This window comes from Mucor velutinosus (assembly GCF_035048745.1).
Source record: "Mucor velutinosus strain NIH1002 chromosome Unknown tig00001563, whole genome shotgun sequence".
Classification (NCBI taxonomy): domain Eukaryota; kingdom Fungi; phylum Mucoromycota; class Mucoromycetes; order Mucorales; family Mucoraceae; genus Mucor; species Mucor velutinosus.
In genome coordinates, this window is record NW_027041904.1 from 3,819,026 (window position 1) to 3,834,819 (window position 15,794).

General features: G+C 37.7%; 1 protein-coding gene across 1 annotated transcript; it reads right to left on the reverse strand.

Annotated features, from left to right (window-relative positions):
- Nucleotides 1-6,247: 6,247 nt before the first annotated feature.
- Nucleotides 6,248-11,365, reverse strand: GWT1 (Glucosaminyl phosphatidylinositol (GlcN-PI) nositol acylation protein; the record flags this gene model as incomplete). Its single annotated transcript, XM_064829121.1, has 1 exon — nt 6,248-11,365. The coding sequence occupies one exon, from the start codon at nt 11,363-11,365 to the stop codon at nt 6,248-6,250; it is 5,118 nt and encodes a 1,705-aa protein (XP_064686323.1).
- Nucleotides 11,366-15,794: the final 4,429 nt, after the last annotated feature.

The following is a 15,794-nucleotide window of genomic DNA, read 5'->3' on the forward strand; positions in this document are numbered from 1 at the left end:
TGAAATTGAGCAGTGGGTATTTTTGTGTTCAAATTTGACTTGATCTTACATCCTTTAAACGTTTTTGCTAAATTTGACTATGAAAATTGTCGCTGTTATACTTTACTTTCTAATGCATCTATAAAAAGTTAATGAAGGCGCATCGAATGATGCTGGTTACATTCAGCTTTCAGACGGAAAATAATGAGCAGTTTGCAAAAATATGAAAACAGGGGTTTTGCCAATATGTCAAAATTTAGCTTAAGAAAGTCTCAAAAAAGTAGTTTCCAGTGTTGCATTGCATCTTCACGATCAATTTAGTCTGATATGTATCATAGTAAAAGTCTCCATTTTTGGGGTGAAAAACGCCATTGTTTGATTTTCAAGAATTTTCCCTTGCTAATACTCATGTAAAAACGACGATTTTTATGAATTTGCAATAGCCTAGAGAATTTCGAGATAAAGCATCAGTAAGTAAAGCATGGACAAGGAGGGACGTTTAGCCATATTCCAAGTGTCCACAACGCTTTGTAGCATGAGTTATTCGTGCTTCAAAATGGCTAATGTTGGAGAGAATTTTGCCTAAAAATAAGGCGTAGTATGTTGTGCTGCCAAAGAAGTGAGTAAATTGCAGTTCTGTTTAGTGCCCCCCCTGATGTTCTGCACTGTACGGAATTCTATACCTAAGCGACTGACGCTTTTATTCTAATTTTTCTGGCAATCAGATTTCTTTGAGATGCTCGAATACAGTGGTTTTAAAACTTGAGCGTCAGTAATACTATGCAAATTTGAATCTAACGATTTGCTCAGATTGACCAAGATACTTATCTCAGCAAACCCTGTAATGAAATAGCCACCCAAACGCAACTTGATTGAAAACCAAAATTCATCAAATAGCACTCATTCAAATTCATGCTCTTTGGATCTATTAATAAAATCGCTCAAATGTACACCAACAACCATTTAAACATACTAGAGTAAAGATACACGCTTATATCGCACATCGTGTGAATGAATCACTCCTGATCACAGTGTATTCAATCACACCCATGATGGTCGTAATAAGTGATGGTATCTTTATCCAAAAAGAATCAAATCAATAACAAGCATATTCAAATATGACAACTATGCCCTGCTGCCATAGTTGCACAATATCCCAGATAAAGGATTCCATGCTTCAATAACAAACATCACACTTTAAACCATCAAGGTTACATTAAATCATGCTATGACGATAACTCACCCAAGCCCATCAAGGTTACTCAAATCGACCCTTATGGCCAGTGCTCCTGCATTGATTACCACTTTAAACCAAACATCAACATTTGCCAGTTATCGCAATAGCAGCACCTATTGCTCTCTATCATCACTAATCCTACAAGCTAGATGCAAATGTATAAATACTCTTCTTTTTTTACTCAATTCCAGGATCTTCAGTTCATTTTATATACAAATAAAATACAGTTAATTTCTATTGTATTTTACTATTGCTTTATTTTTTTGTAAAATTTATTTAAACCTGATTTCACTGCACATGTCATCGTATAGAGAATCAAAAAAGAATAGAAGCTACTAAGCTTTAAGCTCATGTTCACTTAGTAAAATCAACCGGTACGACCCTTAGAAATTTGTCCATTTTCACTGTTTTTCCTCATTACTCATCGACATCGTTCTCGGCAAGCTCAATTACAACATCCCTTAATCAACCAAAGTGTCCTCTACAATTTTTACTAGACATACAACCAGCATTCATATAGTAAGTCATTGACTTTCATTAGTAGCACCTGCTCAAAATTTGCAAATTTCTCAAATCTCGCTTTTCTCATCATCACCGCAGCCAATCTAAAGTCCAATTGCACCATCATCGTCTACGCAAAAAACTATCATAGGAACATCCATGTTAATTTCAAAGCTCTAGCACCAATTTTTCAAAAATCGATGTTCGATCGTCCAAAAGTTGAAAATCTCAAAATCAAAAAATATTTTGTACATCCAGGTCCTCATAGACAAAAAATAGAATCTCATCAAACTTTGATATGTTGTAGAACAACGGTATTGCAGCAACTTCTGAAAAAGAATCTGCTTTCGGTTCTCCCAGTACCAAATGTCCTGCTAAGCATGGGCGGGATGTACATCATTGGTTTCCAACAGGTATCTTCTATCTTTTACCTGACATTCAACAAGACTCCGGACGTTCAAAAGTATTTCGGTTTTGAAGCTTGACCTATCTAAAATCAGGTTTTGAAATATCATTGATGCTAGAGCTCTGACAATAAAATGTTTCTTGAGCAAAATCTTTCAAAGAAAACAATATAGTGGAGTTGTTATGTACCAGATCAAATGGTGTATTGTACATCAAATACAGATGACACCGAGAGTAGACAATTCTGATCAAAGACGTAATATTTATAAAAGCCAGTATTGGAAACTGTTGTTATTGCAAGTGATTAAAGGTATTAGATTAATGGATTAGGTGTTGGGAAACGCTGTTATATCAAATGTCATAGCAAGGTCTCACACTAAAGGTTTTAGGCTATTCTTAGGTCCTTTGGGTAAATCATGCTAATCATGATTTACAAATCAATTGTTGGGTAGATAGTAAACCTATTTGTATTATAGTTCATCATCTTGTTGTAAACCCTAGCATAATGAAAAGTATATAAATGCATCCTTGGGATGCATTCTCAATAGAAGTGTAATTCTTTGGCAGATTCAATTTTACATTGTATTTTGACATAACAAACGCTGTAGTCAAAACTTAGATATACATTCCTTTGTTAATGTTAAGCACAAAGAGTAAAAGGACTATAATTTGTAACTTACAAAAAATGTTCGATATTACAAAAACAACGAAAGACTTATTTGAACAAGATCAGACAAAAACTAAAGATTATTTATTGAAGACAAGAGTTATTCTATTTATACTATGTTCTGAATGCCAAAGTAGCAATTTTTCTTGTACAACGCTTATCATATCTGATGAACCTCAGCATTTAGATAGCTGAGATGCACTTCAATCATCATAGCTTGTCCATGTTGTTGCACAACACAGATATTATATCCACTCATCAAGAATACCTTAATTTTTATAGACACTTGTAGTCCTTCTGGCACAACAGCAGGGGTTCGTTGTTTGATTCTCTTAATCGCTATCGTGCTGACACCGACTTGGCCTGTCTAGTATCGCTCATTTCTCCTTGATTATAACTGTCCAACGTTGTGAATAGACTTTAATTCTAGCTTTACTATGGCAAGATATGCAGTAGTATCTATGTTGTAAATGACTATCAAAGGTGTCACGATAAACTGACAAGCATTTTGATTAATTCGAGAAAGTCGTGAGATTCGAATTTGCAAAGTATCTTGACGCTCAAGTTTAAAGTTAAGGTATTCGCACATTTCAAAAAGAAAGACCTGAGCCTCAGAATTAGAATAAAAGCGTCAGTCGCTTAGGTATAGAATTCCGTACAGTGCAGAACACCAGGGGGGGCACTAAACAGAACTGCAATTTACTCACTTCTTTGGCAGCACAACATACTACGCCTTATTTTTAGGCAAAATTCTCTCCAACATTAGCCATTTTGAAGCACGAATAACTCATGCTACAAAGCGTTGTGGACACTTGGAATATGGCTAAACGTCCCTCCTTGTCCACGCTTTACTTACTGATGCTTTATCTCGAAATTCTCTAGGCTATTGCAAATTCATAAAAATCGTCGTTTTTACATGAGTATTAGCAAGGGAAAATTCTTGAAAATCAAACAATGGCGTTTTTCACCCCAAAAATGGAGACTTTTACTATGATACATATCAGACTAAATTGATCGTGAAGATGCAATGCAACACTGGAAACTACTTTTTTGAGACTTTCTTAAGCTAAATTTTGACATATTGGCAAAACCCCTGTTTTCATATTTTTGCAAACTGCTCATTATTTTCCGTCTGAAAGCTGAATGTAACCAGCATCATTCGATGCGCCTTCATTAACTTTTTATAGATGCATTAGAAAGTAAAGTATAACAGCGACAATTTTCATAGTCAAATTTAGCAAAAACGTTTAAAGGATGTAAGATCAAGTCAAATTTGAACACAAAAATACCCACTGCTCAATTTCAAATTAAAGTGCAGCAGTTACTACGGCAGCCACGGCAGAAGACTGAGACAAAAACTACTGGCCGTGACGTCGGATAGGACGCCCTCTCATTTTTCCATACCACCGTTTTTTTTTTTCCTTTTTGCAAAGCGCGTTTAGTATCAAACCATATTGGTTTTGGAACCTTTTTGATTGAAAATAACACTCTATCATCTCATAACACGGCCTTGCACTGTTAGAAGTACTTGATACTGCTTCTTTGAACTGGAATATAATACGTACTATTCGATAACGAGCACAGAAAAATGTACAACAAGCAATAATCGAATTTGTTTATTAGGTATCGATAGTTTTTTTTGCCTGTTTGACGCGGGTGCTGCTGTCATTACTTCTTTGCTATCTCTGCTGTTTGCTTCTTTGGTTTATTACGTCTGGTAGCTGCTTCTTGGTCTCTATCTCTGGCGGCTGCTTTGTTAATCTTTGTCTGGTCTCTGGTGTCACTCGTTCTTCGGTTTTTTTTACACTACTGGTGTTTTTGATGGTGTTGCTGATGGTGCTGCTGCTGGTGTTTCTGCTGTTAGCCTGGTCTTTCTTGGTCTGCTGTCTTTGTTGTATGCTTGTTCTCTGGTCTATCTCTGGTGATTGCCTATTCTTTGGTCTATTGGTGGCTGTGGTAAGTGGTAAGTAACTTTTTTTCTTACGGTCGCAATAATACAAAGCTTCTCTGGACGCTTTTATTATTGCTTTCTTTCTCATGATAATGCATTCATGAGGTTTTCTTTGTTGCGCGTTCTTTTTCTTTTGTTGGCTGTGATATGATCAGCTCAACGGATGCTTGCAATGTTGTTGCTTCGTATGTACGAACAACAAGCATGATGTGCTGCTATATATCTGTATTTCCTTTGTAATACTACTATGTTATATGGCCGTGAATTGTTGTTTGTGTTGCCTCTGTCGCTTCACATGAAACAACATTAGTCATTATGTTGTATTGCACACTTATAATACTACTGTTGCTTCTGCAATTGTGCGTATTTGTGTTGCTTTACATCCGACTATTATCTTGCATATTGCTCATGTATGCATTTTTGTTGCAACAACAGCAAGCTGTTCTGAACATTCTTTGATGTTGTGTTTGCTATGCTTTTCTTTGACTCATTGCGTGTGAGTATCCCTTTTTTACCTACATACTGCTATACCCCTATAGTAGCATGTTCTTTTCTTCTTTTTCCTTTTTTCTTTTATTATGTTTCTTTGAAGCATACCTCTTTTTTACGTTGTGGTGGATGTGCCTATCGCTGAAGCACAACAAGACTTTATCCGAGACTAGGAGATGGATAGGCTGCCTCCACTTGGTTATCACTACTTACTTTAGTGATGATTGAGAGTCTTAACGCCAGAATCTAAAGCTAGGTGGTGTAAGTAAGGCATGCTCTAGCACCTGAGGGAAATTTGATGATAGTAACAGCTATATTGCTCTATATAGCGGAGCTTAAAATTTTGCCTCACATCAAAACAGGGGGAAACCCTCGCAAAAATTTTTTTAGGTCAGCGGAGTTTTTAAGCGATTTGATTGGCTCTGGGGTTGAAAGAGAAACGATCTACAACTAGTTGGTGTTTTGTTGATCTGTGTTAAGCACAAAGAATAAAAGGATTATTATTTGTAGCTTATAAAAAATGTTCAATATTATAAAAACAAGAAAAGACTTATTTGAATAAGATCAGACACAAAAACTAAAGATTTATTGATGAAGACAAGGGTTATTCTATTTATACTAAATTCTGAATGCCAAAGTAGCAATTTATCTTGTACAACGCTTATCACATCTGGTGAACCTCAGTATTTAGATAGCTGAGATGCACTTCACTTATCATAGCTTGTCCATGTTGTTGCACAACACAGACATATCTACCCATCAAGAATACCTTAATCTTTATAGACAGTTGTAGCCCTTCTGGCACAACATTGCCCCCCCCAGATTCAGGTACTTCTTGTGGACATTTCGTAATCCCAGATTACAAAACATCATGACAATATAGCACATAAAGCACTTTCCAATAAATAATTACCAAATGACACTGCATCCGAGATCAGTCAGTAAAAACCTTGTGTAAAAACCTTTCATAGGACAAAAATGTAAGGAAAAGACTTGATCCCATCATGCTAGTAGCCATTTAAGACCTGTTTGATCTACCGCTCTGACCAATTTCGCGAGTAGTAGTAGTTCGCCAGTTAACTGTTTGAGGAGCTAACCTACGTTTACCAGCAGCCTTTGCACCTTCTCTTCGAGCCCAATACAGCTCAATGTGTTTGGCCGAATCAAAGTTTTTCACAGGCTCCCAAGTATCTTCACTAGGATCATCGAACCCTTTCCATTTTACCTTATACTCGTAGTTACCAGGAGATCCTCTATGATCAATCACAGCTTGAATTTCGTAATGCTCTGCAGAGAATTCATCAATTGTGATTGGCTGAGGATTCGCAGCGACTTGGTACTTGATATGATGGGTAGGCACATCTCGACTAAGGAGTGCACCCGTCTTGTCAGCCAGCACATAGGAACCTTTATCGGTTATACTATGAATCAAATAAGGTCCTTCATACCGTTCATCTAACTTATTTTGACGATGAACATTTTTAATCATAACTTTACTACCAATAGGATAGGGTTCGGCAATGACCTTATGTTTCTTCGCAAAGTTAGCATGATCAGCATTTTGTGTATCCACAATACGCTTAGAAATAGCCGGGATAAGAACATCTTGTACAAAACGGTATCGTTTGTCAATGAGTCTGTTATCAGCTTTCTCCAAACGTTTGGAATAGTCCACCTTTGAGTAATCAGCCAGACCATTTGGTTGACGATTAAACAAAAGTGTATACGGACGAGATTTATGTAGCCGAGCATACTTGACATTGATGCAGTAATTCACCCACGGAATGAAGTGCTCCCATTGATCCCTCTTACCTTTTAACAACTTGATAGTCGTTAACTTACATATTTTGATAAATGACTCAGAAACCGAGTTACCCAATGGATTGTACCCTAATGACAGGCGATGGTCTATCCCACTGATGTCCATCATAGCACGGACCACCTCATTTATCCATTCCAGGCCTCTGTCTGAAGTCAACTTGATTGGCCATCCAAAAAGTGAGAAAACTTGAAGCATTTCCCTGGCAATTGTCGTAGCCTTCTTGTCTGGAATGCATCTTATCACAGTAAATCTCGTAAAGTAATCAGTAAGGACAAATAGAAAGTTGCTGCCAAAAGAGCTAGTAACACCCATATCACCGAGATCCATGCACCAATGATCCAAAGGTTGGGCTGCATTGACACTACGGAAAGGATGATATCCCTCTCTAGCGATATTGTACCTGTTACACTCGTCACAATCAGCTAATATTCTTTCTATGTCTTTCCGAATGTTCACCCAGTGAAACCCTTCATGATGAATTGCAGTTTCAACATGTTTGATCCCAAAATGTCCAACCAGATGCTGAGCAATGATCATATTGTCTCTTTCATTAGCAGGAGGAGTGATATAGTCAGCAAACCTAGGCGTACGCAATATGAATTCCTTTTGCTTTTGCGAGACAGCTGTGGTGGTGCCATCTTTGATAAGAGTAGCGTTTACCGCAGTGCGTGCATGGTTGCTAAAAGAATTAGATCGTAACGCCTTAGTTGTCTTGACCAAAGTACGTTTCATTGGAGGCGAAGGTGTGACAACCTTGAGTTTGTTTTTGGAACCCTTTTTCTTTCTTTTTACACTTTCACCACCATCAGCATAGTACCTGCCCCCCAGAAGATGTCGTGCTGAAGCATCAGCATCCGAATCTTCGTAAAGTCGAGATAAAGCATCAGGAATTACGTTAAGGACACCGGGCAAATGCACAATATCGAAAGTATAAGAAAAAATGGCCTCCCACCATCCAAGCATGAGTGCATTGGGGACTTCCTGTGTATTCAAGTAGATCAGACTCTTATGGTCCGTATGTAAGGTAAACTCTCGCATATACAGAAAACGATGAAACTTAACCAAGGCATAGCAAATCCCTAGCAATTCCCTTTTCGTAGTACTGTAGTTACGCTCAGAAACAGACAATTTACGAGATACGAGACCTACATATCGAATTTCATCGTTGACCACTTGATATAAAACCGCGCCAAGAGCAGTTAAACTAGCATCAGTAGCCAAGTGAAATCGAATCGAAAAATCAGGAGGTGACAGCACAAGTGCCATCGTAAGTGCATCCTTCAAGTCGGCAATCGCTTTTGTATGAGACTCATTCCAAACATCTGTTAGATCTTTGTACTGTTTCAAGCTATCAAGATCTCGAGTCAGACGAGAATAACATGGAATGGCAGCACGAAAGTACGACATTAAACCCAAGAAAGATGCCAATTGACGACCAGTGGTAATAGCCGGCCAATCTGCAATGTTGGTAAGTTTTCTACCGTCAGGCAGTAATTTACCATTAATAACACTCCATCCCAAGAGATAAATACTACGCTGAGCGAAGACGACTTTCTCAGGATTGAGCACCAAATTAGCATCAGTTAAACGACGAATTACCTCAGCAACCAACGCATAGTGATCTTGTAGGCTCCCATTACTACTGCATAAGATGTCATCTACATAGCAGGAAACCGAGTGATCACCATCAGTAGGAAACGAAGTAGAACTAGAGCTTGTATTCAAATCAGAGAGCAGTGTTTGCAATGTGCGTACAACCACCGATCCGACATGGCGAATTCCATAAGCAGCCTTTTTATGGGTGTATTGGATATTCGTGAAGGGACAAGTAAATGAAACTTTATGAGCTTGCTCTGGATCCAAACCAAAGCTAGTAAAGCAAGCATGGATATCGAGACAAGTATGAATCATTTTCGTACCAATGCTCTGATGGATATGAGAGATCAAAGGTAACTGTTGTTTGTCATCCACTTCCAAGATAGCATTCAACTTACGAACGTCACACACCACTCTAGGCTTAGACATTGTGTAATTACCATCAGCGTCCTTTTTCTTTACAACCAACAACGGATGATTGAAACGTGTATGACTAGCAGATCTTTCAACAACACCCTCATCAAGCCATATCTGAATTTGTTTGGCAACAGCATCACGATAAGCTTCAGGCAAAGGATATTGAGCTCGCCAAGCGACAGCACCTGGTTTAGTATCAAGCTTAATAATCGAATCCGGCAGATTACACTGAGTATTCTTCATATCAATGCGCGAATTCTCTTCTAATAACCCCTTTAGTGCAAGTAGAAACGGTTGTCTCTCTTCCTCACTACCAAAAGGATGTGCGCTTGGAGTAATACCATCATCAATAGGATCTGGTACACGAGGACCTGATTGAAAGCCATGCTGACTCACCAAGCCCGTAAGACCAATGCCAAGCTTGGACAAAATATCCATACCAAGCAATACAGGTACGTTTTCCTCAGAATAGAATGGAAATACTTCAAACAAATGGTTTTTATTTGATTTATTGTAGCTAATGTGCAAACGTACCGCACCTATTCTAGGCACAGTCGTTACTTCATGAGCCATTTGAACAAAGCTCTCATCATCATCATTAGCCTCAAATCCAGCAAGAGAGGTTCCTCCTAAGAATTGAAAGAACTTGTCAGTGACGCACGAAAACGTAGCACCCGTATCCACTAAGCCAAAACAAATGACATTTTGAACCACAATAGGAACACAAATAGCATTGGTGGTCATAGTAGGTGGAGCACTAAATCTAGCATCGAACTTACATTGCTGAGCAAATATATTTTGTAGCGTATCGTCGTCCACAGACATGCTACTCATCTCTTTTTCAAGAAGAATAGACTGGGCACGATTCACCAGGTCAGTATCCTCAAAGATACCATGAGCTTCACTCATCACAGCATCTTGGTCAACATCAACATTGTCACTATCACCAGAAGAAGGAGCAAGGACAACATCATCCACCGATTGTTCAGCAGAGGAGACAGCAGGGGAAGAAGCACCTTTCTCAGCTAACGCACGATCAACACGAGCAGAGAGAAAAGCAGCTTGGATTGCAGCATCCATCGAATGTTTGCCACCACGTTTCTTAGTCATGGCACGCAAAACTTTTTTACCACCATTGCCCTGATGGGTGTTACCACCACCAGTACGAATAGCAGTGTTGCAGTGATGCATCTGCCCCTTTGGTCGAGGACCGTTACATTTGGAGCAAGTCCCTTCAGCAACATGTTCAGCAAATGTTTTGCCAAAACGATTAGCACCAGAACGTGGAGAGTTGGACGAGGGACCATTGGATCTCGACGAAGAGCTACTTTGCAGAGCGTTTCCACTAGAAGAAGGTGCGTACCGAGACTTCTTTGCTTCGTTCGAAACAGGTATGTCAGCAGCGCGTTTTCTTCCATCAAAAACAGAGCCCAAAGATTCTTGACCCGTCTCAATAGCCATCATATCCATCTTGCGCACGAGAGAGGACACATAATCAATGTCATAAAATGACGATTCTGGTGCCTGACTCATAGCAACCATTAGCAACCTAGCGGTAACCTTGGGGAAAGCGTCAAAAAACACCATCGCTACGACACCCTTATCACTGATGTCAGCTCTATTTCTCAACGTCTTAAACCGCTCTACGAAACCATCAACGGATTCTTCGTTTCCTTTAGTACAACGAAGAAACTCCCTAATTCTTTCGAATCTGAGCTGTTCTTTTGGTGTACCGAAACGACCGATGATAGCTCCCTTCAAGGTAGCCCAAGACACAGTGGAGCCAGATGCTTTCACAAACTCATCAAGCCAATTGCGAAGATCGCCGGGAAGACAAGGAGGAAGCAAACGATACCAGTGTTCATCAAGATCAAGCGTGCAACTGCTCAACTTATCGGAAAACCGGCGACAACACTCCTCAATGTTGGCAAAAACTTCTTTTTTTTCATCTTTGACACGTCCAAACCATTGGAACAAAGGAAGATCATCAGGTACAGTTGAACTATTAGCCGCACCTTGACTAACCACTGTTACTTGGGAAGGACTCTGGTTAGGTGTGACCATAGAGAGAGCTTTCTCTATAGCCTCCAAGTTAGAGCACTTCTTTGACAGGGCAGCCTTCAAAGCGTCGACCTCTTCGTCCGACTTGTCCCCACTGTTCGCAACTTCAGCGATCAACCCATGAACCTCCTGACGAAGTCGCTCTACAGCTCCTCCGTACGAAAGCTCGCTTCCAACAGCTTGAACATCTGAACTCTTGTTCTGTTCTGCAGGAGACACAGTAAAATCATTCATAGTCATATTTTCGGTTTAAATTAGATAGGTAGGTTAAAATCTGGAAGATTCTGATTTACACGATCTTAAAAAATGTTAAGCACAAAGAATAAAAGGATTATTATTTGTAGCTTATAAAAAATGTTCAATATTATAAAAACAAGAAAAGACTTATTTGAATAAGATCAGACACAAAAACTAAAGATTTATTGATGAAGACAAGAGTTATTCTATTTATACTAAATTCTGAATGCCAAAGTAGCAATTTATCTTGTACAACGCTTATCACATCTGGTGAACCTCAGTATTTAGATAGCTGAGATGCACTTCACTTATCATAGCTTGTCCATGTTGTTGCACAACACAGACATATCTACCCATCAAGAATACCTTAATCTTTATAGACAGTTGTAGCCCTTCTGGCACAACAATCTGCCATTTAACATAATTTTGTCTTTTGTAATAATAAAAACGTAATTAAATAGAAACAATTTAAATAATCCTTTGTTCAAGACTAATATAAGGTGCAATTATTGAAATTATCACCTATTAAATAATTTCATAAAAGTAATGGTTTTTTTGGTTGTATTCTGTTTAATAAAATAGCCACCCAAACGCGATTTGCTTGAGAACCAAAATTCATCAAATGGCACTCGTTCAAATTCATGCTATTTGAATCTATTAATAAAGCGATTAAATGTATATTAACAACCATTTAAACATACTAAAGTAAAAATGTACGATTATCTCGCATATCGTGTGAATGAATCACTCTTGATCATAGTGTATTCAATCACACCCATGATGGTCGTAATAAGAGATGTTATCTTTGTCCAAATAAAACCAAATCAATAACAAGCATATTCAAATATGACAACTATGCCCTGCTGCCATAGTTGCACAATATCCCAGATAAAGGGCTCCACACTTCAGTAACAAACATTACACTTTAAACTGTCAAGGTTGCTGTGGAACCTGAGGTTTTTAGAAGTCTAAATTCACGGAAAACAGAATAAAAAAAATAATAAAGTCAACTTGATAAAGATAGGTTTTATTATCGAACTGACAAGTGTAGAATAAGCTGAAGTCTCTCTACTGGCCAGGTAGATGATTCTTCTTATATACTATAACAATGGATAAAAGTTCTATTAATTCGATTAAAAAATAAGTCAACTCAGATCAACTAATGTCTAATCATGCTAAAAGACAACTCCAGCAAGCTAATCATGATTTAGCTCTATCTGGATGAATAATTAGACCCTCATCCGAAGTACCCTGATCTATTATCCTTTCTATAAGGATAATTAATATCGATCTAGTAGTAGTATGTATCCGATAGGTACAGTCTCCTTAGTCTATATCAATAGTACATATCTGAGTGTATATCGCTAAGCATACATCTTTAGCATGTATCTGGATATATGGCATGTCTATTATAGCATATCGTATGCATGTCTATAGCATGCCTCATATATAGTACAAGTCTGTAGTACATAAAGTATTTGTAGCTAGTATCACAGATATAAGCATGTGTCTTATAGCGTGGATCATGAAGTGCACATCTGAAGCAACAAGCTTGCAGTGAAATCAGGTTTGAATAGATTTCACAAAAAAAAAGTAATAGTAAAATACAAGAGTATTTATACATTTGCAACTAGCTTGTAGGATTAGTGATGGTAGAGAGCAATAGGTGCTGCTATTGTGATATCTGGCAAATGTTGTTGATGTTTGATTTAAAGTGGTAATCAATGCAAGAGCACTGGCCATAAGGTTCGACTTGAGTAACCTTGATGGGCTTGGGTGAGCTATCGTCATAGCATAATTTAATGTAACCTTGATGGTTTAAAGTGTGATGTTTGTTATTGAAGTATGGAATCCTTTATCTGGGATATTGTGCAACTATGGCAGCAGGGCATAGTTGTCATATTTGAATATGCTTGTTATTGATTTGATTCTTTTTGGATAAAGATACCATCACTTATTACGACCATCATGGTTGTGATTGAATACACTGTGATCAGGAGTGATTCATTCACACGATGTGCGATATAAGCGTGTATCTTTACTCTAGTATGTTTAAATGGTTGTTGGTGTACATTTGAGCGATTTTATTAATAGATCCAAAGAGCATGAATTTGAATGAGTGCTATTTGATGAATTTTGGTTTTCAATCAAGTTGCGTTTGGGTGGCTATTTCATTACACTATTATACCTGATTTCACTGCATTTTGTAGGGGAAATCATATAATAATAGACACTACAGCAGTACACGAGATGCAGGAAAACGCCTGCTTTATACGGCAATCGACATTGAAGATGCTATTTTTAAGTGGGGGAATATACATACTTTAAATTGGAAGACTTATTATAATCGAACAAAGCAAGCTACAACTGTCTAGTCTTAAAAGCATGATTCTTCATCATGTCAAGTATCTATTGGTAAATTGAAACTAGCAAGTTAATATGGCCCTTTTCTTACGCTCCGATTTTTAAAATGCTTGGTCAAATGCAGACTTGTGTGGTGTACACATGCGGAAGGTCAACGGAGATTCAATATCTAATATTCTGTATGATGATCCATGGGATTACAAAATCTATCGACTTTAAAATTACGCGTTTCTTGATAATAACCACCCCTTCAAACTTATATAAAACTTGTAGAGAATTCAAAGGAGAATACAATGGTGTTTATATCAAGTGTTTGCTGTACATTGTTCAGCTGATATCTGATAAGTTAAATTTTGCAACTTTTTCACTGTTTTCGAAAGATTAATCAGTACCTGTCATCAGAACATTTTGTTGAGCATTACTAAACGTTGTAGACCAAAAAGTTTCCTATCGAATGAGCTATTGCCTGAAGCTCTGGCATAACTCTATCATGAAATATTGACAATATTTTCCTGATCAAAAAAAGGTCACCAAATATTTTCCTTGCTACCACAGGCAGATTTTGAAAAAAAATCGATGATTTTGCATGATACCCTTTTTTGAACATATCTCGACAAATACTCATTGGATTCACACAAGATAAATGCCAATCAGTAGTTCTAACGTCTTGTGAGGGTTTTGGGTGCTAAATGTGCGTTCTCTTTATGAATTTGCTCAAAATCTATACTTTAAGAGCTACAAGCAGGGGATATTTAAGACTCCTAAGATCAATCTATAATAACCATACCGTCCTATAGAGAATTGAAAAAGAAACAAAACCTACTACGCTCGAAGCTCTCGTTCACTTAGTAAAATCTAGCGGTACGGCGCTTTGGAAATTAATCACTTCTACTATTTTCCATATTACTCATCAACATCGTTTTCAGTAATCCCAAGTCAAACATGCCTCAGTCAAGCAGGATACCGTCTGAAATTGTTACTGAATCCGCGCCTAACACTTCATCTCTTCAAGGAAGCTAACCACAAAGAACTCGGATGCCACAGCATTGGAAATGATAATCTGGTCAATACTGACATGTTCCACAACCTATTGCATAGCACTTAAGTTTTAATGGTTTTACAAAGTAAGACGTAAAGCAATAGTAGATTACTGTCAATAGAAATCAATGTGTATTAACTGTATGTAAAACGAAAAGATCCAATATTTCAGTACCAAAAGAAGAGTCTTTAATTACACATTTGAATTTAGCTTACAGCGTTAGAGATGATAGAATGCGATAGGTGCTGCTACTGCGACGTCTGGCGAATGTTGTTGACGTTTGATTAGAGAGGAAATAAATTCAAAGGCACCGACTACAATAAGAATCAATCTAAGTAACCCTAGCCAGGCTTGGATAAGCTATTATAACAATCAGAGCAGTTGTAACGCAACATTTAAAATTGAAGGTGTGATATTAGTTATTGTAAGTTGTTTATCCTCTTCTAAAATGCTATGCAATTGTGATATCTAGGTATTGTTCACAAACTCAAATGTTTTTTACTGAATTGTTTTCATTGGGACATGAAGAGTGTCCATTCTGAAGAATATTACAGGTGTGATTATACACTTTTCTTTCAAAATTATACAAAATTTTATGGAGTTGTAATAAAAAAATTGATTGTAAAAACTTAGTAACATAATAATTACATCAAATCCACGTTGTAATTACCATTGTTGTATCCTTTGGACGAAGAGCGATGACCTTTGAGGCTGAATTATATCATTTCTTCTCGATGGAGACGAAATTATGGGGGAGGGGGGATACCTTGACCAGCACGGACTGATGTTAAAATTTGAAGGACCATATTGAGACATTCAAACAGATCAGGATTCCACAATCTGTAAACTGCGCCTTATGGAATATCATGGGCTGGATGGTTACGGTTTGTGCATCTAATTGATAGTATCAGTGAATCTATCAAACATAGTTCAATAGCCTATAGATACCTTAAAAGTCCATGTCTTGTCACGAAAGTACTGTATCTACGCTACTGTGGTCTGCGACGTCGAGGAATCGTTCTTGCAGCT